This window comes from Oreochromis aureus, linkage group 3 (genome assembly GCF_013358895.1).
Source record: "Oreochromis aureus strain Israel breed Guangdong linkage group 3, ZZ_aureus, whole genome shotgun sequence".
NCBI lineage: Eukaryota > Metazoa > Chordata > Actinopteri > Cichliformes > Cichlidae > Oreochromis > Oreochromis aureus.
Window position 1 is genome coordinate 6,546,361 of NC_052944.1, and position 25,503 is coordinate 6,571,863.

Below are 25,503 nucleotides of genomic sequence, written 5' to 3' on the forward strand. Positions count from 1 at the left end.
ATGAAGCTCTCCTCTCCACCTCCCAGTAACATGGCCCAGTCAGGCGTCTCTACACACAAGCTGCTGCTGCTTCAACCTCTCTGGATCATCAGGACACAGCTGCTCCTCTCTCAGCACACACACCGTCCTGTTTACCATCATCGCCTCCACCTGCAGAGAGAAGGAGGAAGAGCAGAGGAGATAAACGAGTGTTTCCAGAGACTCTTCATCAGCTGTCAGTCAGTGATGCAGCACATCCAGTATAAAGAGCAGCAGGGACTTCAGTGCTGGGACTGTACTAGGACTCATTGTTACTTCACTTTTTCTAATCTTTGGATTTTTATTGAAGTTGATGAAAATGTTTTTCCCTCCTAGTTTGAGTTTGGACTTTCATTCATTAGAAGAAGCTTGGTGTGTCCACTCTGAGCTCTGTAGGAACCCCAACAACAAGCCCAACAATCCAGATGGACGGTTCCAGCTGTTAACTGGAGGAATTCCATCTAAACATCTGCTCTCACTAAAGTCTTCCTCACCTACAGACTGTGTTCTTCACTGCTTTAAACTTGGAAATGAATGCAGTCATTGGTCTGCGTGCTGCTTTGTTCAGAGAGCTGATTGGCTGTTGACAGTGTTTGATCAGAGCGTGTCAGTCGTTACCATGGTGACCATAAAGGTCAGAAACAGGAAGTGTTTGTGTCCAATCCTGAAGCCTGTCACCATTCTCCTCTCACAGCTTCACTGAGAAGCTGCAGCTTTACAGGAAACACTGGATCTTTGTTTCATCCTGACTGTGTTTAGTACAATACTGCTGACAGCACCACCCACTCACTCCATCACTCTACTGACCTCAGACTCTCCAGTCTGTAGTCTGGACTCTGCTGAAGATCAGACAGCTGGTTCACATCTGGATCCTTCAGGTTGTTTCCTCTCAGCTCCAGCTGTCTCAGATGGGAGGGGTTGGACTTCAGTGCTGCTGCCAGATAATCACAGCTGATCTCTGACAAACCACAGCCCATCAATCTGTATAAAGAATGAAAGATGTAAGTTTATTAGACAAAGTGTGAGCTTGAAATCATTCAGTGTTTCATCATCTGTTCAGAGCTGAAGAAGGTTCAGAATGTAAAAGTTTAGAAAATGGAAACTCCAAACAGCTGAAGCCAACAGGAAGCAGCTTCAAACAGGAAACTGTGCAGAGTTTCAGACTATATGTCCTGATGCAGCCAGTTGGATTTTGGAGATTTGAATCTCTGTTCTGTGACTAAGTCCTTGAATCATTTCTTCCAGTTGGTCCAACAAGACAGACTAAGTATTGGACATGTGTTGTGGCTCCATTAGGGGAGCTTCTACATGTGATGTGATGGCCCTCTGGGTCTGTCAGGTCACAGCACTGAAGAGAGCTCAAACTGGGCACACAGTTGTTCCAGTCTGGACCAAAGACTCTATACTGGGACTGAGGGACTGCTTTGACTGCACCCACTGGGACGTTTTAAAGGCTCATGTTCTCACTTAGATCATCGATTTCTACTTACATTTCTTTCTGGGAAAAATGGGGATTACTTTGAAAACAGGAAGTATTTCCCCCAATAAGCAGCCCTGGATTAGTAAATCACTCCAACATGTTCTCAGGCAGAAGAAGCTGTCTTGTTATGAGGGAGAGAAGAAAAAGATTGAGGCACAGAAACTTGTTGAAAGAGAGATAAAGCAGCTAAAATCAGATGTAAAAGTAAAGCAGAGGATGAGCTGAATAAAGGACACTCAAGGCTGGCTTGGAAAGGAATGAAGTCCATGGTGGGGATGCAGAACAAGGAGCAAAGATGAATGAGATGCTGAATCAGCAGAAGACTTGGACTCATTGGATTCCAGCTTTGATATCATTGATTTCAATGAAGAGCTTTGTGATTGTAGCAAAGGGCTGGTAGCTCTGAGAGTCCCACTGATGAGGTGTTTGTGTGGAAATCTCTTAGTGGGACCAAAGAGAAAAAAGCCCTGGTCCTGATGCTGTGGGAGGAAATGATTGAAGAGTGCTGTGAGGAACTGACTGGGAGGTTTTCACACATTTTCCAGTCCTCCTTGGAACAACAGGAAGTTCCCAGCATATGGAAACAAAGGTTAAGTGTCCTATGGCACTCAGTGATGATGGTGCTGTGGCCCCATCACCTCCACCTCTTTGTAAAGGAACTAACTGTAATCTGAAGCTTCAAATGGAACTATGACTTCCTCCACTAGGTGGCAGTGTCTGATGAGAAAGTGTTAGTGGAGCTGGCCTGGAGTCAGAAACAGGAAGATGCAGGATTTGGGCTGAAATGGGGAAAAGTGGTTGGCACTAGTGCCTTAAAGCAAGAAGGTTGTAGGTTGAAGCTTGTTGGCCTTTCTGTGGAGGTTGGATGTTCTCCCACAGTCCAATGAAATGCTGCTTAGGTTCATTGGTGCTTCTAAATTGGCTGTAGGTGTGGATGTGAGAGAGTGCTTCTCTGTCTCTCTCTGTTGGCCCTGTGATGGACTGCTCACCTGTGCAGCTGGACCACGCCTCTTGCCCTATGACAGCTAGGGCACAGGCTGCAGCCCTGTGAGCCTAAGCTGAATAAACAGTTAGCAAAAATGATCCATAGATGGCCTGAAATCCCCCAGTTAGCAGTTTGGTAGATAGCTATGACATGCTAATCCCATCCAGCAGCTGTATTCTACCTGTAAGCTGATCCCTGCTGAGCCAAAGCACTTTTTCAGATACAATTTACAACCTTTAATAGAAACCTATTGGTCAGCATCTTATTAGCCTGCTGTTAGCTTCATTCCACAGAAAACTGAGAGAAACTAACAGAGTTGATAAAGAATAAAGAGAAATGTGCTGATTTAAAGCCTTTGAAGTGCTTCAGATGATCTCTGTCCACTTCTGTCCACTCATTCATTCATGTAAGCTTCTAATGCAGCTTTGATCTTCACAGTCTGCTTCATGAAACTCATTCTAACCCTGAATGTCAGAGTGTTCCTCCTTCTCTTTCCCATCATTCATGCTGGCAGTGGAGGAGATGTGGATGTTGGACTGTGTTTTGGATGATGTGTGTATGTTTGTGTTGGACTGCTGTCTGTAAAGCAAACGCACATTTTGCTTTAGTTTCAGTGTCAGACAGACTTTAAGGTGGAATGAAGAGTTGGAGAGTTTCAGAGTGAATTATCCAGTGGAGGATTTTTCTTCTTCGTTGAAGGTTTGAAATGTGAACATTGTTCTGCTGCAGTCAATGGACTAAACCAGAGAAGAAGAAAACAGACTTTACCATGAAGATCCTCAGTGTGGATCAGTATAATATCAGCCTGATTTCTGCAGTTTAGTGTCAGCACAACTTTCACATCATATTCATCTCAGCACAACTAAAACATGCTGACTGACCTCAGAGTTTCAAGTCCACATCCTGGACTCTCCAGGAAACCACACAGATGCTTCACTCCTGAATCCTGCAGCTTGTTGGAGCTCAGGTCCAGCTCTCTCAGATGGGAGGGGTTGGACTTCAGTGCTGCTGCCAGATAATCACAGCTGATCTCTGACAAACCACAGCTCCTCAATCTGTATAAAGAATGAAAGATGTAAGTTTATTAGACAAAGTGTGAGCTTGAAATCATTCAGTGTTTCATCATCTGTTCAGAGCTGAAGAAGGTTCAGAATGTAGATGTTTAGCAAATGGAAACTCCAAACAGCTGAAGCCAACAGGAAGCAGCTTCAAACAAACACAACAAGAGAAAAAACTCTGAATGTTTCACATTAAAGTCGTACATTTATCATAAAAACAGGACAGACTTGAAAAAGTCGTGTTTTTCCTTCCAGGAACCACAAGGCTTCACTTTTAAAGGTGAAGTGTGAAAGAAATGGACATATTTGAAGTCCAACACCTTTTTCCAGTCACACGATTAAAGCAGACAAACTACAAGCTCATTTTCATTCCAACAAGTCATCTTCTGACCTGGACTAACAACACTGGTCTCTATGTGCAGCTGGCTGTGAGACCAGTGCTCAGGGAGCGTCTACAAAGTGCAACACTGAAAGAACATCACACACTCATTTGCTTCCAGCACTTTCACACAAACATCTACTGTCATTATTGTCACCAAACTCTGTGGATCCTTTATTGCAAATTCAAATGGGATCAAATGGTCAGACAAAAGAGGGTTATGAGGAAATATGATGAAATGTTGTGTATTAGCAGCAAGTTATTGAATCATTTTCCTCAGAAACCAAACAAAATGATTGACAAACATGTTTTACAAACTCAGTGTTGGACTTGGATCAGCAGGATAAGCTGATGTTTAAAGGCATTTGAGTCTCGCTGTATGAGAGTCCAGTTATTCCTCAATATTTATGGATGATGTTCTTTCAGTGTTGCACTTTGTAGACGCTCCTGAGCCTCACAGCCAGCTGCACATGGACCAGCTGACATTACCCAGCATTAGAGGCGGCTGTAAAAATGGATTTTCCTATTTAAATGGTTTTAATTTGAATAAAGCGATGTTGATTCATTCAATCCTGAAAGGATTTTTAATATAAATGTATTTTGCCAGAATCTCAGGTTAAAGCTCCCAAAAGTATTTCAACAACAAGCAAACAGATAAAACAGTAAATGAGAGCAGCTAAACACACAAAGATGGAAACACAGAGCGTGGATCGTTCACTCGACGGCACGCATACGGACACGCCGTCGGGGCTGAAAGTGGACAGCTCACAGATCCTGAAGCTGCAGGTTTCATCTGTCTCCAACCAAAACTGAGTGAACCAGCAGCAAAAGAAGATCCAAACTACGCTTTCGTTTGATGAACATCGTCATGAATTCTCTCTGACTTTGACCTTTACTTCCTGCACAGCTCTCTCTCTCAGTGTAATTCAAGAACAGTTTACCTTCAAAAATCTGTTTTCTGCATTATTCACTGCTTATTACGCACCAGTCTGCTGTTGTCTTCACTGCTGTCGGCCTCCGAAAACAAAGCCTCATTTCTGCTGTTCAATACTGAAGAAATTGAAACCTTTTAAAATGATGACAGATTACAAACTCTCAGCTGTGTCTGTAATCAAACCTCTGTAACTTTGCTTCACTTCAGCAGCATCAGCTCATGTTCACATGTTGATTCATGGTTTGCTTCAGTTTTTGATCGACTGCAGAATATTTTGAAGGTTATCTGCTATAAAAAGCCAGAAGAGGAAAATCTGCTTCATGTGTTTGTTTGATCCTCAGTGACTTTGACACAAAGGCCTCTGCTGTGATGATCACACCTCTGATCAAGTCTCACAGTGTTTGTTTTTATACATATGGATATGTGCTGATAAATGATCAGAATTAGAATATTTCCCACTGTCTGCTGTGTGCCGTGACCTTTGACCTGCTAAAGACAGTCAGCTGTGGATTATTCATTGTTGTGTCTGATACTTAGAACTGTGAGGAAGAACACTACACAGTTAATCAGGGTCCCCTCTCTCTGAATCAGGAAAGGTGGGCAGGCCGCGTGTGGGCCGCGGGCCATACTTTGAGTCTCACTGTTTGAAATGTGAACATTGTTCTGCTGCAGTCAATGGACTAAACCAGAGAAGAAGAAAACAGACTTTACCATGAAGATCCTCAGTGTGGATCAGTATAATATCAGCCTGATGTCTGCAGTTTAGTGTCATTACAACTTTCACATCATATTCATCTCAGCACAACTAAAACATGCTGACTGACCTCAGAGTTTCAAGTCCACATCCTGGACTCTCCAGGAAACCACACAGATGCTTCACTCCTGAATCCTGCAGCTTGTAGTTGTAGCTCAGGTCCAGCTGTCTCAGATGGGAGGGGTTGGACTTCAGTCCTGCTGCCAGATAATCACAGCTGATCTCTGACAAACTACACCACCTCAATCTGTATAAAGAATGAAAGATGTAAGTTTATTAGACAAAGTGTGAGCTTGAAATCATTCAGTGTTTCATCATCTGTTCAGAGCTGAAGAAGGTTCAGAATGTAGAAGTTTAGAAAATGGAAACTCCAAACAGCTGAAGCCAACAGGAAGCAGCTTCAAACAAACACGACAAGAGAAAAAACTCTGAATGTTTCACATTAAAGTCGTACATTTATCATAAAAACAGGACAAAGACTTGAAAAAGTCGTGTTTTTACTTCCAGGAACCACAAGGCTTCACTTTTAAAGGTGAAGTGTGAAAGAAATGGACATATTTGAAGTCCAACACCTTTTTCCAGTCACATGATTAAAGCAGACAAACTTCAAGCTCATTTTCATTCCAACAAGTCATCTTCTGACCTGGACTAACAACACTGGTCTCTATGTGCAGCTGGCTGTGAGACCAGTGCTCAGGGAGCGTCTACAAAGTGCGACACTGAAAGAACATCACACACTCATTAGCTTCCATCATCCAACCTGAAGAGGAAACAGAGACGGCTCCCCTTCAAAGTAAAAGCTGCTCCTTTTGGACACAGTATCAAAGAAAGTCTACAGTATAACATAGAAAAGACAGAACAAAGTTTTGGTTGTTTTTAAATTGTGCAGAAATGAAACTACACTAAGCTCAATTATGTGACAGACATTTCATCCCATGTCAGTTTGGCCTCATCCTGGGCCGGATTATCCAGCACACACTCTGACCACAGGCCCAGGGGCCACGCACAGCTGGGCTCCATCCAAGAGACAGGAAACAAACCAACACAATAATAAAAAGCACCATGTGATCTTCTTACATCTTCAAGACAAACATAGTAAAAACATGAGCATATTTGTTTCCTGATAAAATGATGTGACAGGTAGAACAGAGTAAAGTGGTGGTGTTACAGCCTTTCTCCCCTCTGCTGCCGAGGCTGTTAGTCTCTCCCAAACTCAGCTACAGGACTTCAAATGAATGAAAGCAGCAGAAGTGGCTTTACAAATGAAAGAGGAAGAGGAGAAGAAGAGGAGAGGAGGCCACCCTGACCATCACTCCAGCTAAAAACATCACACTTCCATTAAAGTTGGTGAGAAAATGTTGAGCAGGATGAGCTGCTGGCTAATCTGGAGGCTGTAGCAGCAGCTCACAGTCACAGTGGATTTCCACTCATGAAAAAGCTCTGGCTGCTTCATTTCTCATCTCATATCAGAGACTTTAGTGAAGCTGTACTGTGATGCTTCCATATTCCAGTGAGGCCTCCAGAATGATTTCAGCTGTTCTGTACACACACTGTGTGCCCTGTATGGCTCAAAGTCTCTGCAGCCTGTTTTTATCTGCTATCATCAGATCTTCATCATCCTCATTCACATCCCTCACACACTCTACAGCCTCATCAGCACTGACTTCATCTTCACTGACTGATGGAGCACAACATGAACCTGTGGAGGCTGAAACACTGTCCTGTCAAACATCTCCCCGTCACCACTCCACTTCTGTCAGCCTTTAAATGAACCCTGCTCAAGTCTGTCACTTCTGTTTGGAGCCAAAAGGAAAAACTGTTGTTCAGTCGTTTGGAAAGACACAACATTTCTGAAAGCACTCAAACTTCTTCACATTTGTCTTCAGACACATCCTGAACATTTAGGAACTAAAGAAAGTTTCAAACATCAATCATAGACCTGAAATATAGAAAAACTACAACAGCCGCAGTCAGTGAACTCACCTCAGAGTCTCCAGTCGACAGTTTGGACTCTCCAGTCCAGCACACAGAAGCTTCACTCCTGAATCCTGGAGCTTGTAGTTGTTACTCATGTCCAGCTCTGTCAGATGGGAGGGGTTGGACTTCAGAGCTGAGGCCACAACTTCACAGTGAGACTCTGAGAGTCGACACTGAGTCAGTCTGTGATGATAGAAAATATAAATGTGTTATTATAAAAGCAGAAAATCTGCATTATAAACACAGACTGAATGTATATGAAGACAAAACAGAGTGAGGTCATAATCTGATGAATCTGCTCTTCACATCTGTGCTTCAGCTCCTCTTACTGTGTTTGACATGACACAACGATTGAGTCTCTCTCAGACCTGCAGACTTTTAATGAGAATCTTTGTTTGGCTTTAATCTGCAGATGAAGGAGGAAGATGGTGTCACATTTAGGCTTCCATAATGTCCACAGTCTGTCACTGAGATCTGATCCAGAGTCAGAGTGAAGACACACATTTGGACTGTTTCCTGTTTTGACTCCAGAACATTTTGAATGAGTTCAGCTCAGTGAAGAGTTCCAGCTGGAAAGATGATCTCTGTTTGCTACCTGCTGTCAGGTACGACTGTTCACGTCCACACGCAGGAAAAAACCTGCTGACTGTTACCAAACGGAGCAGAAATCTCATCACTGGACAATAATGATGAATGAACTCAGAGCTGCTGATATCACATCTGATTTCAGGGAACTAAACACAGAAATGATTGGCTCATTTTAGCTTTCTGAGCCATTATCTGCTGGTGTGTCGCTAGTTGGCAGAAAATGATTTGTATTCCTGTTCAGGGCTTCAGTGTTTATGAGTCCAGATCCAGATGACAGCAAGTCAAAATGATGTTACCTGTCTGTGTCCAGCAGCAGCCTGTATTCACTTTGAATATTGTTATAACCTGACATGGATCAGTTTGTCTTTGATTGGTTTGTAAATGTCACTGTTTCCATTGGACCTGAGTGACGGTACAAAGACAGAGAGGAGAGAAAGGAGAGAGAGGATGGAGACAGCAAAGAGAGAGCAAACACAAACAGGTGAGAGTGGACAGGTGACCAAGGTCAGCAACCAATCAGAGAGCTTCTGTTTGACCCACAGTCACTGATGATGACTGCACATAACCAAGCAGTGTGTTACTCTGATATCAAATATGGATCCTGCTCTTCTAATAATGATCATCAGATGATATTATTGTGTTATTTTGTAGCTGAATACGATGTTTGTGTGATTATCAGTGAAAGAAGCAGTGAGGAGGATGGAGAGAGAGAGGGACAGAGGGTGAAGTTAGAAACACTAAAAGGATTTTTCATGGATTTCATGGATGATTTGAGTGATTTCCAGCAGGACACTCAAACATGTCAGTGGACGTCCTAAAGAACATATTCACTGATATGAAACGTGTCATTGAACAAGATTAATATCAGTGGAAACATGGTGGAAACAGCTGTGACTGCATGGATGTGACACACTTCAAATCTGTTCTCCACTCTTGGATTTGGGATCCATGGAGCTGCTGCTGAGTCTGTACAATAAAGGATGGTGTGGAAGGTTGCAGCGTACGGACACAAACACTTTGTGCTTACAATCTGATTTTATTTTCAAAGTTAAACTACTAACCTACACTGATCAGTGATGTTAATGATCACATCTGGACTCACCGAGCCTTTCTGCAGTTCCTCACAGCTGGAATCAGTCTCAGTCGTCCCCGCACTGATGTGTTGTACTTCTGCAGGTCCAACTCATCCAGAACCTCCTCTGACATCTGCAGCATGAAGGCCAGAGCTGAGCACTGGATCTCAGAGAGTTCCTTCTCTGATCTGTTCTCTGACTTCAGGAACTCTTGGATCTCCTGAAATAATGAGAGGTGGTTCATCTCCATCAGACAGTGGAAGATGTTGATGCTTCTGTCAGGAGAGATTTCATCACTGTTCATCTCCTTCAGGTTGTTGATGACTCTCTGGATGGTTTCTGGACTGATCTCTGTCTGACCCAGCAGACCTACTAAGAGTCTCTGGTTGGACTCCAGACAGAGGCCATGAAGGAAGCGAACAAACAGGTCCAGGTGGCCATTTTTACTCTGGAGGGATTTATACATGGCTCGTTTAAGGAAATCATCCAGAGATGACCGACTGTACTTTTGTACCAGGAAGTCCTCCAACACCTCTGTCTTCCTGTTGGTGTGACAGTGGAACATGTAGACTGCAGCCAGAAACTCCTGAATGCTCAGATGAACAAAGCAGTAGACTGGTTTCTGGAAGATCACACACTCTCTTTTGAAGATCTCTGTACAAACTCCTGAGTACACCGAGGCCTCTGTCACATCCAGACCACACTTCTCCAGGTCTTCTTGGTAGAACATGATGTTTCCTTTCTCCAGATGTTCAAACGCCAGCCTCCCCAGCTTCAGAAGAACTTCCCTGTCAGCCTCCGTCAGCTCCTGTGGACTCGTCTCATGTCCCTCATGGTACTTGATCTTCTTCCTCTTTGTCTGAACCAGCAGGAAGTGTGAGTACATGTCAGTCAGGGTCTTGGGCAGCTCTCCTCTCTGCTCTGTAGTCAACATGTGCTCCAGAACTGTAGCAGTGATCCAGCAGAAGACTGGGATACTACACATGATGTGGAGGCTCCTGGATGTCTTCATGTGGGAGATGATTCTGCTGGACAGCTCTTCATCACTGAATCTCCTCCTGAAGTACTCCTCCTTCTGGGCGTCAGTGAAGCCTCGTACTTCTGTTAGCCTGTCAACACATGTAGGAGGGATCTGATTGGCTGCTGCAGGTCGGGAAGTTATCCAGGCGAGAGCCGAGGGAAGCAGATTCCCTGGATGAGGTTTGTCAGCAGCTGGCTGACTGATGACTTCTGTGTGACATCAGACAGCAGCTTCCTGTTGGTGAAATCCAATGAAAGTCTGCTTTCATCCAGGCCGTCAAAGATGAACAAAAGCTGAGAGACAGCCAGCTTCTCTGCTGTGACCTTCTGTAATGTTGGATGGAAAACATGGAGCAGCTCCAGAAGACTGTACTGCTCATCTCTGATCAGGTTCAGCTCCCTGAATGAAAGCAGAACCACCACACTGACATGTTGGTTCTCCAAGCCCTCTGCCCAGTCCAGAGTGAACTTCTGCACTGAGAAGGTTTTTCCAACACCAGCCACGCCGTTGGTCAGAACCACTCTGATGGGTCTCTGTTGGTCAGGAAGGCTTTAAAGATGTCCTGGCACCTGATTGGAGCGTCATGGAGGGCGTCCATCTTGGAAGCTGTCTCCAGCTGCCTCACCTCATGTTGGGTATGAACCTCTTCACTCTGTCCCTCTGTGATGTAGAGCTCAGTGTAGATCCTGTTGAGGAGGGTTCTACTTCCTGTTTCATCACTTCCTTCAGTCACACGTTCACATCTCCTCCTCAGACTGATCTTATGTTCATCTAAAACCTCCTGCAGACCAACATCTGCTGAAAGAAAGAAAAACAATGAGACTAAAGAGAAAGAAAACTCTTCAATGTCTGAACAACACAAGAAGTCCAGTTTTCAGAAATGAGTCCATCAGCAGACAGATGTTCAGTCTTACTTTGTACACAGCTGCTCTGACTGGCTGTCTGCAGTCCAGCTCTGCTTCTGGATCTTTCTCCACACTGTGCAGAAGCTCTGATGGTGACACAGAAAAGTCAAAGTGGAGATACTTCTGTGCACCTTTGATTAGACTCATTATAAAAGGAAAAGTTTGAACACAGTCATGTTTCCAGTTCACTGACTTACATTTATTCCATGGACACTCACTCTAACCTGAACCACAGCTACAACCCAACATTGTTGAGGCCTCATCTCCTCCTTTCCTGACTGTAGAGCTTAAATATGCAACAACCAACAAATAAAAGAATTTGGTTCATTTCAAAGAAATTCACACGGTGACCAAGTAAAGTAACCGTAGTAGTAAAGGAGACAACATCCCGTTGATGGTGGGATTATTTGAAAGATTTGCTTTAGTCACGTCACCAAATGCAGTTGAACCACCCGTGGATCCATGTTTGACCATCTACCACTCTGAGCTCTGCTTTTTAATCATTTTATTATTATCATCATTCATTTATTCATTCTTTGGAGGGGGCTATTTCCTAATGCCACCCTAATAAGGTGATGTTCAAGGGAAATATAACAGAAACTCTTTCAGTGTTATTCATGAATAAATTAACAGATAAACTGTGAAGAAGAAAAAAACTGAGATTTAAAGGAGAGAGTGAGAAACTTGATCATCCATCCTCATAATCCATGTTTATCAGTATCTGCTGTGACCATCCTGCAGTAATAACTACAAGTCTACATTTCTGTGACTGTTGATCAATCACAGCAGGAATCTGAGCTCATCTCTGCACACAGAGCAGCTTCAGCTCTGGGATAAACTGCTCGCTTCACGTCCTTCTCAGCTCACAGACACTCATCCTGATATTTTCCTTTAACATTTGATGGTATAATTCATCTGAGTTTACACTTTATCTGCATGAATACAGAAAAACAGACCCAAACACCATAAACCATCAGTTTCACCATGTAGAATATATTGTTGTTTCCTTGCTTTTAATCCAGAGAAAAACTCTGATTTGGATTTTCTCTGTTCTCTTTGCCACAGCCCATCCCAGCAGCAGCTGAAGCAGCTGACTGTCACAACACTGATTAACACTTTAGGAGGAATTTCAGAGGTCAGTAAAGCTCCAGTTTCAACATCAGTTAATTCATCATAGTTCATCATAAATGTTAACCTGGCTGGCACACATGTTAATGTTAGCCATTTAAATATTAGCAGTTAGCTGAGGCCACAAGAAGAAGAGGCCCTAGAAGAACAATGGATGATAAGATTAGATTTTCAAGACTAGGCAGAGACGTGTTTTCCTTTACTGTCTCTTACAGAGGAGGGAGCAGATACCAGACGGGGTCACGGAGGTGCGGGAGGATTCGCAGCAGACAGCAAGACTGCCACGTCCATGCGAGAGAGCGATGGCTACGATAATCTCTGTTTTGTCTCACTATATAATGTTGTACAGCCCATTTGAGGGTTATCCTCTCTGAACCAGATGCTTGATTTCACACAGAGGTCCACCAACTCAATTTGATCAGTTATGGAACGATTTACCTCGACAGGCTCCTTCACTCGCTGCTTTTAAACCTCCTTTAAAACACACTTTTACTCCCTGACCTTTGACCCAGTGTGACATGTTGACTCACTACCTCAGACAGCTTAAAAATAGTCTTTTTGTTTTTTGGTGCTGCCTAAAAGAACCGTAAAATATCTGTCCTATATACAGTTATGTTCATATATTTTTGTACTACGTCAGGAAACTCAAAAATATAGTTTGTAATATTTTAATCCTTATTTTTAAAACTGTTTTTGTCATTTTTCTTCTCCCATTGCATCAAAAATCATTATTTACCCTGAATAAATGAGTCAGTAGCTCTCTTACATTGTTGCTGCAGGTTCATTACTGAAGTTTGGAGGTTTTTCTTTGGACCAGTCACTCCTCACAGACACACAGCTGGATGCTGCAGATTCTGCTCCATCCTTTTCCTCCATCTTCTTGATGTCAGGGTGGAGTTAGTCTGGGAGGTAAACACACACACACTCAGAGGTGCTGTTGTTCTGGAAGCTGTCATGTAATTAATATATTCTTAGTGCTTATTTTCTGATTATATTGTTTTATGTACTTTAATAATGAAGGTTTGTAAAGCAAGGCCACTTTTGACTCACAAACTAAGTGCTCAGCCAGACTGAAAAACAGGAAGTTAGTGTAGAGCTATACAAGCATATTAATAAATACAGGAAGCCAGACAGAAAAAGAGGAACTAGTAACATATAAGGAGTTGTTGAAACTGTGTGACGTGTAAAGTACCAAAATAACACCTATATGAGACACATTTTTAGATTCTAATGTTAGAGATCCTGCAACTGCCGTTGGGCTGTGCAGGGCTCTCTCTTCCTGAAGATGATTGAATAAAGAATTATAAATGTTTTGACCACTCTGAGTCGGGTTTTCTCTGTTCTATCATGGGGATCAAAGAATCGGGTTTAATACGGCACAGCAGAGGAGCACTTTCTCTAACACACTGATTCAGTTCCACTGACACAAGGACACACACAGGAAGGCACACACACACAAGCCTTTATAAGAAACAACACAATCATCTGCGCTTGACTTGTCAATCCAAGTCCTTAGCCCATGAGCCCGCGGTATCACACCACAGATATTCCCTTTGAAAAAATAAAGACAGTTTTCAGAACAGACCTGATGTTTATGCTACAGCCTGTTTACCAATATAATCAATATCAGATATCAGAGCAACAGAAACCTCGGTGATCAGGACGCTGGGACTGAGAACAGGAAGTGGCTCAAACGTCACAGTTTCATGACGTCAGCCTGAACTCCACTCACCGAGTTTCTGTCGCCATTGTAGTTTTTAAAGTCCCGTGATAAAGGCGGGGCTTTCTGTGAATCCGCACGCTCATTGGCTAATAGCTCGAGATTGACACATCGTTATCCAATGAGCGTGCGGGAACTTCCGACATAAAGTTGTTTCCTTTGAAAAACCAAAGTCTGATTATTTTTGCCTCCACTGACGGAGCCTGTTGTTCCCGCCACAGAGACACAGTAATGTCAGAGCGGTGTTAACACTCACCCTGCCTCAGCACAGCTCTCACTCTCCTCCTGCTCTCTCACACTAAACGGAGGCTCAGCTAAACTCACTTCCTCTCTACTTACAGGAAACCAGCGCTCAGAGGAGCCGAGCGGCCTCACGTTTCACCCACAGACACGAACAGCGTGGAATTATTTTATGTCATAAGAAGAAACATATTCATGTTAACACTCACCTGCCTCAGCTCCACCTTCCTCCTCCTGCTTTTACTTTCACTACTGCTCCCTAAACACAGAGGATGCTGGGACTTGTAGTTTTTTCCTTCCGGTTCGGTCTTCCTCTTTGTTTGTGTTTGTGTTCAAGTTATTTCGATCATGTAAACATCAACAGAACACGTGAAGCCACACATAGTTTCTATGTCGAGGTGGGTAGGAGGGTTTGAGGGTTTGGGGAGGGGTCAGAGGGAAGAGGTCTCTCAGTCTGGACAATCCACATTGATGGCGTTGCATCTTTCAACGTGTTTGTGGGTTGATTTGGATGCTCCAGGTGTGAGAGCAGCCACTCAGCCTCTACTGCAGATGTGTGTCACAAGTTCATCTAGTAGTAGGCTATGGCACTTGGCCACAGGTGGCAGCAGTGGACTGGCCTCCATTTGAGACTGCTCCAGCTGCTATGTGATAGTCCAGCTGCAAACTGAAGATCATATGCAAGTTTTGGAAATTAAACTGTACAATATAAAGCGCCTCGAGGTGACTGTTGTTGTGATTTGGTGCTATATAAATAAAATTGAATTGAAATTTAGAATATTTATATTTATAGAAATATAAATTCAGGTATTAAATTGCGTTCTTATGGATTCTTTTGGCGACAGAGAAAGACTTCCAACTCAGAGTGGTCAAGTTCAAAAAATGATCTTTATTGTACATTTCTGGAAATGGAGACCTGTACCCACTAACACACGCTCAGGTCTGAAAGCATTAGAAGCCAGAATGGGTAACATAGTTCTGCTATAGGTCGCACACAGACACACACAGTTTCCATCAAAACAACTCCGTCTGCTCTGACTAATGTGTGTGTTACTTAGTTCTGCGTTTTCTGTCTGGTTTCCTGTATTTTATTAATATGCCTCTGCAGCTCTGCACTAAACTTCCTGTTTTTTAACCTCCCCTTACTAAAGCCTCTGTTGCTAAGCGACCTGTCACCCTCTGACCTAGTTCTCTCTCACAGACTTTATTACAAAGTACAAAAAACAATATAGTCAGAAAATAAGCACTAAGAATATATATTTATTTGGTAACAGTCTCCCCCTTTTGAACTCATTTTATGAGTTAACCTAATTAACTGACTCCCTCAATAACTACTGTAAACTAAAAGCAGATATAATTAACTTTGTCCTGGTAAAAAGGTCCAACATTACTTTTGTCACTCTATGGAAACGATCTCTACACAGTTAACCCGTTTCCTCACTTCATTGTCCCTTCGCCCCCTTTAACGGGTGGAGCATATCCGGCCTGAACACTGTGTTTGGGCAATTTACATAACATAGAAATCCTACAAACTATTCCTAAACTCCCTCTCATTACTCTTCATTACTTTACACTCACATTATAACCTCTGTCTAACAAGCTTTTAATCTTTTTTCAATCTAAACAACACATTTTCTGAGAGCTTTGGGTCCTGGATTCTCACCAACCCCTTCGTGGTTTTGCTGTGGTTCTGGAATCTTCTCCTGTAAAGGACAGAAAAGGAAAACACCTCTCTCTGCTACGCCTCAATAATCTAATATGTTCATCGATTGTTCTTTTAATTATTCAAAGTTGGTTCAAAATATCATATTCTGGGCTCTATCATATATTAATTAATCTCAATATTTTTTATCTGTGTAAGCAACACTGTTGATTTTATTAAACACACACCTGGTAAGAATGGGAGGCAGAGCCTTCAGTTTTCAGGCCCCTCTTCTGTGGAACCAGCTTCCAGTTTGGATTCAGGAGACAGACACTATCTCTACTTTCAAGATTAGGCTTCAAACTTTCCTTTTTGCTAAAGCATATAGTTAGGGCTGGACCAGGTGACCCTGAATCCTCCCTTAGTTATGCTGCAATAGACGTAGGCTGCTGGGGATTCCCATGATGCATTGAGTTTTTCCTTTCCAGTCACCTTTCTCACTCACTATGTGTTAATAGACCTCTCTGCACTGAATCATACTTGTTATTAATCTCTGTCTCTCTTCCACAGCATGTCTTTGTCCTGTCTTCCTTCTCTCACCCCAACCAATCACAGCAAATGGCCCCGCCCCTCCCTGAGCCTGGTTCTGCCGGAGGTTTTGTTAAAAAAGGGTTTAAATATTGAGGATGAGCACAAAAACAACAATGGTCCAGAAGAGTTAAGTCAAACGATGATTTATCCTTTTATACTGGTATGTATATTTATACCTATATTTCTCTATTTCTCTTGTGAGTACAAGAAAATAATTATTAGAATGTAATGTGTTAAATTTGATTAGATCAGATGAATAGGAAAGGATTTGTCTCTGTGTTTCAGTTTGGCTTAGCTGTAGGCCCGAGAGTGTGTAACTGTTTAGAGAGAAAGGAATTTATTGACACTGGGGGTTAGGTTGGATACCAGACAATAATAAAAGCATCGTTATTGGACTCTAGAGCTCGTATTATAGCTGACACCACATGTAGAGTTTAAGTTCACACAGAGACGATGACATTTTTCTAAAACCAGCAAACAATGAACAAGAAATGTAACAAGAGTTTCAGAAGAAGCTGTTTTACAGAGAAATGATTCCCTGAAGACAAAATTATTATTATTATCATACCAAATTGGCGGACGCCGTTTGCTGTCCGCCAATTTGGTGTTTGGCGGACAGCACTCCTGCACACGGCCCTGTCATTACCCCAAACCGACACCACCTGCTGATCTGTCCTCCACTGACTGATGTCCCCCTGGTCCCAGCTCCTACATTTGTTCCACTTTTAACAGTAATATACAAAACCCTGGACTCGGACCTCTCTCTCCCACAGTCAACACAATACCCATCATAATCACAAACAGAGAGCAACACAATTATCATAAATCCAGTAACTCCAAAAACATTAATAACCTCCGGCCTCTTCAAAAATCTCAGACTTCATTGAACTCTACTGTCAAAAATCCACCAGTCTCAATTAGTATGGCACTTTTAAATGTCCGCTCTCTGTTGAATAAGTCTTTTATTATTTAATTTTAGATAATAAACTTGATTGTTTATTTTTAACTGAAACATGGCTGGGTTCGGCTGCACCAGTTGTTCTCACTGAGGCCTCCCCACCAAATTTTAATTCCTCTTTTTCCTTAAAAGTGGTAAGAGAGGTGGTGGGACTGCATCTTTAACCAATAACACACTCACCACCAAACAAATTTTATTTGATCATTTTACCACTTTCGAATTCCACGCTATTGTTTTTAGCAGCCGTCCAGTTTTATCTGTAATTTATAGACCACCTAAAGACAGTGCTGCTTTTATCAAGGAATTCTCAGAATTTTTAACAAACATACATTCAAAATATAACATGATAAGTGATTTTAATCTGCACATAGATAATCCTTCTGACCCTACATCAAAAGAATTCTTAAACATTCTTCACTGTATGGATTTTACCCAGCACGTCACGCAGCCGACTCACAACAGAGGACACACTCTGGACCTGGTCATCACCCATGGGCTGTCCACCAGTGTGTCCTCTGTTGTTGACTTGGCTGTCTCTGACCACTACTGTGTGTTTTTTAACATCACCGGTTTTATTCAGCGGGAGACCTCGGTGCGAACTGTGAGGAGGCACTATCTGACCTCTGAAGTGGCTGCAAATTTTACCAAGGTTTTAGATGAATGCCCCCCTGTGATTCTACCTGCACCCTGTGATTTTATTTTTAATCATTTTAACCTCAAACTGAAGAAAAGCCTTGACTCCGTTACTCCACTCACCACCAAAAAGATTAACGTAAAATGTGTGTCACCCTGGAGAAACGAAGAAGTCAAAAAACTCAAAAGAAATTGCAGGTCAGCAGAAAGGAGATGGAGGAAAAATAAAAATGAAATCAACTATCAAATACTTTGCGAGCAACTTAAAATTTACAATAATACACTAAGGAATTCAAGAAATTCATACTTCGCCAAAATAATCAGTAATAACAAAAATAATCCCAAGGACCTCTTCTCCACCATAGATCACTTATTTAACCCTGATTTTAACAGCTCCCAAAGAACCCCCACAGACTCACTCTGTGAGCAGTTTGCAGACCACTTCAGGGGAAAAATCAACACCATCAGATGTGATATTTTATCTTCTCGTGTTATGATTTTAAACAAATCCTCATTCGGAGTGTATTACCATAAAATGCAATTCATTGTGAGAGTAGTATCACATGTAAACTACAATATACAGCATCATTTTTTAACTTAAGGAGTATCCTTATAGATATCTCTATATATTAAAACAGGGGCCAATGTAGGTGACGTATACTTAGACTGATTTCCTTTCTATATGTTACATTTAAAGTAATGTTTAAAAGTTACTTCATTTAGCAAGGTGTAGCTTTTTACTCTTCTTATTATTTTTTATACTGGAACTTCATTGTTTCTGTATAAGGTGGTACTTTTAAAACACCTCTGCCTAACTACAGTGAACTAACCAGAAGTCTCGGAATATGCTCTGGTGGTCATTTTACACAAGTTGGTGTCACACCTATGAAACCTACACCACTAACCAGCATCAGTCCTACAACTTCACTCTCAAATTTAATAAATTCTGGGACAAGCAGAAAATGTATTTTTAGCGGTGCATTTTGTGGCAGGCCAGACTGCTATAAAATGCACTCTCCTTGTAGCACCACTTCATCTTGGTTCAGAAGAGATGTCCTGGATATACATGATAATGTAATACGGGTGTTTTTGTTTGTTCATGTTTAGCACGTTGGGTTGTGTTTTTAAAGCCAATGTTACGTTTTTAAAGCGTGTTATGCGACAGGTGTGTGTAGCACTGGTTACACATCTCAGAGCAATAGTCGAGACCACACCTTTACCTGACGTAATACGTGACGTATGGCGCACACTTTCAAAACTACAATGGCGTATAGAAGATATTGATCGAGGCGGCTAATGCTCCTGTCGCTGGTTGCCAACCACCATTAAATAACAAGAAGAAGAAAATATTGATCTGCTTTTCTTAGCTTTGCACGTTTAAGACGCAATTCAGACTCAAACAAAGCTGCAAAGGAGAACAACATGACCATCAACTATTCTGTGCCACATATCCAGTTCGCTGCAGCACAGAGTGATGATGAGATGGTGGAAGAACAACAGAGACAATTTACGGACCGTTAACATGCGCAACTTAGAAGTAGTCAGAGGTAACTGGATGGAGTTCAGTCAGGTTAAATGCACGGTTGATTGGATTATAGCTGAAGATCGTATGCTATTCGTGACAACTCTGCTAGACTCCAAATTTCTCGTCCATGCGGGAGTATCTCAAAGTAAATGAAACAACTAAACTTAACACTTTTCCCTAAAACGGACTGACATGGGAAACATTAAAGTTGGATTGACACCAGCTAATCAGTCTAAAGGTAAGTGCTTTTTCACTTATTCAAGAGAAGTCAGAAATGCGTTCTTATTACTGTTTGTTTTGACTTTTAAGCTACCGTGCCAGGTTATTTTCATTCAAATGCTAAGACAAAATATCAATATCTATGAATGTGGAGACTCAAAAGACTAGTTAGGTAATAGTTGCCGATGGATTTATGAGACTTGATAGAAAGTTGGACGTTTGCAACAGGTGAATCGGTGAACTAACGAGGTTGCGCCCAAATGCTTAAAGCTGTTAGCTGGTCAGTGTTTTCAGGTGTGCTTGTACTACCTGTACGGTGCGGAGTGCTGACTTAGTCGTGTTAAACCCATTAAAGCGTCGAGCTCAAATATCTTTTCATTTTTGTGCACTGCTCTCTGGTCTTTTGTCAGCACACATTTTCTATTTATTGAAGCCTTTTGTTATTAATTTTGATTATGTAAAAACTGGGAATTGGTCCCTATTGACAATATTCTTATTTTTCTTTCTGGGTTTTTTTTCATTTAGGAAAGGTAATTGGTCATTGAACTTTTTGCAACTATGTGTATTTATAAATTATGTGGCTTCCGTGCACACAAATTTATATTGTTCAGTTTGCATGTTAAAAGCCACAAACATGTAGCTAACTATAGGCTTTCTTGTGGAACTGAGAACTGCCCTGCCACTTTCAGAGCATTTTCCACCTTTCATTCACATATGCATAGGAATCATAAAACTCCTCCTCAGTGGTCTCCCTTCTTGTTCTGTAAGTTCACTGGTGACCTCAGCTGTCAAGTTTCTGGATGTGGGTATGCTGCACAAAACTTTACAACTCTGTGCCCATCTCAGATTTCACATCAAAGACGGGAAAAAAGTATTATGTCCATTTGAAGATTGCTCTAAATACTTCAGTGTCCGAACATCATTTTCCAGCCGTATTTCTCGAAAGCATAAGTAGACAGTTCAGCAGTCAAGGCAACAAGAAATTGGGGAACTTGCCATAATACAAGGACAGGACACAGTTAATCTATTAGGAGACAGTTGGCTTTGTGTAATGCAGGCTAAAATGCTCTTACCAACCAGCACTATACAGAGCATCATAGAGGAATTTCAGGATCTTCTCAGCTGTGCAATGCACGATGTTCTTGCAATACTGTCTGATAAACTGTCTTCATTTAATATTCCACAAGCAGAAGTGGACAAAATCAATCAAGAACTTTTTTCATAGAGGACTATATATATCTGAGTAAACTACTATGTAAACTACTTCTTGCATTTAAAGGAGGTTTGTGTAGGTTCTGTACAACTCATAGACTTGAGTCTATGATTTGAAGGTCACTCATAGACTCATATGTCACTGATTAGCTTGATTAGCTTTTTTTTTCTCTTCACCATACTACACATGTACTTTGCCATTACTACTCAATCCTAATTGAACGGTTCATCTTTTAGTGAGGACATATTTGTTGACATAGTAGCTTTTTAAGGTAGCTTTTCCAATGATCTTTATTTATTTATTTTTTAGATGGCAACAGACCAGAGAACCTGAATGACACCATTACTCTGGAGCTTTGCCCTGCTGCATCAGCTGAAACATCCACCACGTCCACCACTATGTACAACCATTACTCCAGCTCTTGGGTCTCACACTTACAGATTCCTTGGGAAAGATTTCCACTGCGACTGTCGCATGCAATCACAAGAGGAGACAGAGCTCAACCAGAGGACAGGCGAAGTATGGTTAGAATTGTTGTGGAGGCCATGCAAGTTCACTGCAGGAACCCTAAACGTGCATCTTGTGAAGAAGTTGCTAAAATCATTGTAAACAGATACCCTCAAACATTTGCAGATTTCACTGAAAAGGGAGAAAGACTGGGTTGTGGACATTATTCACTACTGAGAAGCATCAAATCTAGAGTTGAATATGTTATTCGAGATAATACAACACATAGACTTCATCAAACAAAGAGAACCAGGAATGAGGAAGACTGCAGTCCCAACAGTAGTGCAACCCCACCTAAAAAAGTTAGATGCCTTATTGATAGCTATGGTTGTATAAATTGGCAACCAGTTGAACTTCCTGAGGGGGAAACGCCAGCTTCTTTAGAGGAAAAGAAGCACATCTTGTTAACAATTTTTAATTCAGAAGGACCTGAGCCCTTAGGTCAGGCCCTCATAACCAAAGGCAGAAGTATTATTAACTATTTCTCCAGCCAGAAGCTCAAATGGAACCTTGGTATAAGGACACTCATCCAGCAGATAGAAAGTGAGGGAGTTTTGACCAACAACAAGGTTGGCACAGCAGCCATATTTCTCATGATGAAGTATTACAAGGAAGATGAAGACTCCCTCTTTGTCTTAGCAGATCTAAGCTTTTTTCATACAGCTCTATGTTTAATGCTGTTGCTTGCTGTCCTGTTTTTGTTTTGTTTTTTGTTACATAAAATGTCCTGGTCCTTTTTCTGGCAGGAAACATCTACCAGGATGTCCCTTGAAGCAGAGAGCAACCTGCCAATTGCTCCAAGGCTGATTATGCTTGGTAAGAAGTCACTCATGAAATAGAGCTGATTAAACCATATTAAAATTTCTGTTTGGCACAGGAGCTTTTCGTGGACACAGGTGTCCAGTCTCTGTTATGTTAGCTCAAATTTCTGTAATTTCCTTTATAAACCAAGGTTGTTGGACATGTGTCTCAGTGAACCCAGCAAGGTAGCAATATCAAATTTCACATTACATATTACTAATCAACATAGTAGTCTAGCTACACCAACAGCAGAAATACTGAAATCAATACTGTAAAGTTTAACAGCAGCACAAACTATAAGCTCCAAAATAACCATACAGTTGATTCATCTGCGGTAATTTAATTGGGTTAACTCTTTGTTAGGTGTGTTTAATGTGCAGAATAATTCCCAATTATGTACAATTCTAATATGTTAAAGCGGACTTATGTACATAAGGCCATTAATAATTAACTGTACGCAGCTATTTGCTTTATGACTATCTACAGTGTGAAGAAGTGACGTATTGAAATTATTTTATGTTGCATAATGACAACATGTTGCCCCTATACATTTAAGGACAAAGTTTAATGACCGCCACCTGCTGGATGGTGAGTGCAGAGGGCCGTGTAATTGTTGAGCTGGACAAAGAGAACACCTTTGCTCTTGCGATGTCAGTCTTCTTTGGTTCATTCTATGTATTGAACCTAGAATACCAGGAGTCAGCGTGTGCAACATTGGAACTAATTCAGAGATATGTTTGAACAGGTAGCTAATAGTGATAGATGATGAATAAATTATCCCTAAGTAGGTCATTTTTTCACATCACAACTCAATGTTACTGTATGTTACTATTTATTGTGGCATGTTTTAAGATTTTTTGTAAGGATAAACCCTGAAGAGGGAACAAAATGTACCTCCAAGGTTGAGACAAGCAGAAAGACTGGGACCACTGTGAAGCGAAGGGTTGTTCACATTAACCCTCATGTCACAACTTTCCTCCAGCGGCTTACTGAATTTGAGTGGAAAACTTCAAATTAGGTAACTGTTTTTGCCATTTAAGTGAATTTCTTGTATAATTTAAGTGACCAATGTGTTGTTACCTGTGTCTCCACAGATGATCCATGTCCCATGCTTTCTGGACATTTACACAAGACGAACAACAATGAAGATAAGCTCTCTCGCCATCTTGCAAGACGCTGTCTCTGTCCAATAGGTTTTTTGAGTGCAAACAAAATGAATGCCAAGGCACTTCACATTGTAGGTTTAAGACCCTACAAAAATATAACTGAGAAAACCCAACACTTGAGCATATGTTGTCTGCCATGATATGGATATGACATAATATCGTTAGTGTTTGTACAACCATCTGAGAAAATAATGGCTTACATTGTTTAGTAAAAACAAGTGCTTCCTCAATGAAAATATGTTTTCAGTTCTTTTCAGTTTTTGATTTTGGAAATGTGCATTTCAGCAGGGAAAAATCAGAACAGAAATAAAAACTGGTGTGAAGCACATGAATTATTTTGTATCTATCTATCTATCTATCTATCTCGATCAATCGATCTTTAGTGGGTATATATATGTTTTTATATAATTATAAATAAATAAATGGTACCTTTTTTTATACAATACAATTTTTTTGAACCCTCCAGTCTCTTACAGTATGTTACTGTTTCCTTAAATTACGACGTGTTAAACAGTAAATGACCGCCTGTAGGAACACGGTATCCTCTAGCAGAGATGAATATTTTTGGTACTGGTGATACGTGATAACGGTAGGTTGCTGGTAAATATATTGCAGTTTATTACCTTGCAGCGGGCTTGCAGTGACATACGGTGAATAAACGGTAGTATACCAATTTCTTAATCACAGTATAATGTTACTTTGTTGACGTAATTTACGACATAACGATATAACGGTATCTCACTGGCGACACTGACGCCAGTGAGATACCGTAAAAAAAGCTACGGTGCGTTACCATAATTTGTCCAAGAGTATTATACCACAACAGCAAAAAACGGTATCATCCTGCAGAACGGTAAGCTACAGTAATACGGCGTCACGGTATGACGCTGGCAACAGTGACGCCAGTATGTTACCGTAAAGTGGAGATGAAAAGTCTATCAGTGTACATTTGATACATTCCAGTTAATACTCTGTAGTCACAGAGCAAGCATATGTATGTTCATTCGATTTGTTACTTTGCCTGACCTGCAATCAAAAATGTCACTTTGACTGAGCATTAAGACACACACACATACTTAGGAATACAAATACTTCTATTGAATTGAAGGAGGCGTGTCTTCTTCCAGCGGTACTGTGATGCATGTCAGCTTTCACTCCCCACACACAGGCGTGTTCCAGGCTTTAACATTAATGACAAATGTCGTACTCTGATATACTACAGGAAGAATAAGCCGTCTAATGTCATTTTTAAAGCTTTACGGTGGGAGCTTCTAAACTAGCTGTTTCTTGTCTCTCATTTAAAACCAGTAACTACGATTTATCAGCCCCTAAATGCTTATATACCTTTTGATTCTTCCAGATGATTTTGATGGTACTTTGTTTATTGTTCTCAGACGTCTCTTCTCATTGACACTTTCTCATCGAGTAAAAATGTAGTTATTCTCTGATATCTGTGCTCAGCTGATGTGTGGGGTCAGGGCTGCGGACGTCACTCAGCCCTTGTTCACTGCTGATGTCACAGATGATCTCCAGAGTGCACACTGATGGGGATCGGTGCAGTGTAAACACTGTGAAAGTACCAGGATTGTGTGTGAATGTGTTGGTCTGCCATTGTTAGCGTGCTAAGCCCAGTGTTGTGTTCTTTTTGCAGTTGACCAGGTGAAGTTTGGGCCTCCACTGAGGAAAGTGACAGAGCCTTATCCTGACTTGGTAATGCATGTTTCCTGCAGGTATACTGATGGCATACAGTCCATGACAGCACATGGATTTGACCAAAGGTTGTTTGTGTTTTCCTTTCTGCAGGCCTGTTATGATGACTGGAGTCTGTCTGGAGATGAAGGAACCTCACCGTAAGACCTTTGTTTCATCTTTCTTCAGTTGCTTATTAAATATCGTTGTTTTTGGCTGTTGAGATGTCACATTGGCACACTGCACACTGTAATATAACAAGGTGCATTTAAAAAGTTGCTAGATTGGATCAGCTGGAA

General features: G+C 41.5%; 1 protein-coding gene and 2 long non-coding RNA genes across 12 annotated transcripts in view; 1 reads left to right on the plus strand and 2 right to left on the minus strand.

Annotated features, from left to right (window-relative positions):
- LOC120438826 (mitogen-activated protein kinase kinase kinase kinase 2-like) overlaps positions 1-25,503 on the plus strand; it is a 94,966-nt gene that overhangs the window by 43,917 nt on the left and 25,546 nt on the right. For 5 of the 10 annotated variants that reach the window (XM_039609254.1, XM_039609256.1, XM_039609255.1 and 2 more), the window contains exons 1-4: positions 19,356-19,847; positions 21,351-22,364; positions 25,167-25,225; positions 25,319-25,365. The exons of 4 other annotated variants lie outside the window; for them this stretch is intronic. In XM_039609254.1, the coding sequence (XP_039465188.1) occupies positions 19,802-19,847; positions 21,351-22,364; positions 25,167-25,225; positions 25,319-25,365 (1,166 nt within the window). In that variant the 5' untranslated portion in view covers positions 19,356-19,801. Of the gene's footprint in view, positions 1-19,355; positions 19,848-21,350; positions 22,365-25,166; positions 25,226-25,318; positions 25,366-25,503 lie in introns of those variants that run through there. One more of the 10 variants, XM_039609265.1, reaches the window with a different exon arrangement.
- LOC120438832 lies at positions 89-5,724 on the minus strand. Its single transcript, XR_005612187.1, has 3 exons — positions 5,679-5,724; positions 826-999; positions 89-150 (listed from the first exon to the last, which is right to left on the minus strand). It is a non-coding gene; the product is annotated as an uncharacterized LOC120438832 (long non-coding RNA).
- On the minus strand, positions 11,011-14,573 carry LOC120438833. Its single transcript, XR_005612188.1, has 4 exons — positions 14,470-14,573; positions 13,067-13,202; positions 11,182-11,258; positions 11,011-11,065 (listed from the first exon to the last, which is right to left on the minus strand). It is a non-coding gene; the product is annotated as an uncharacterized LOC120438833 (long non-coding RNA).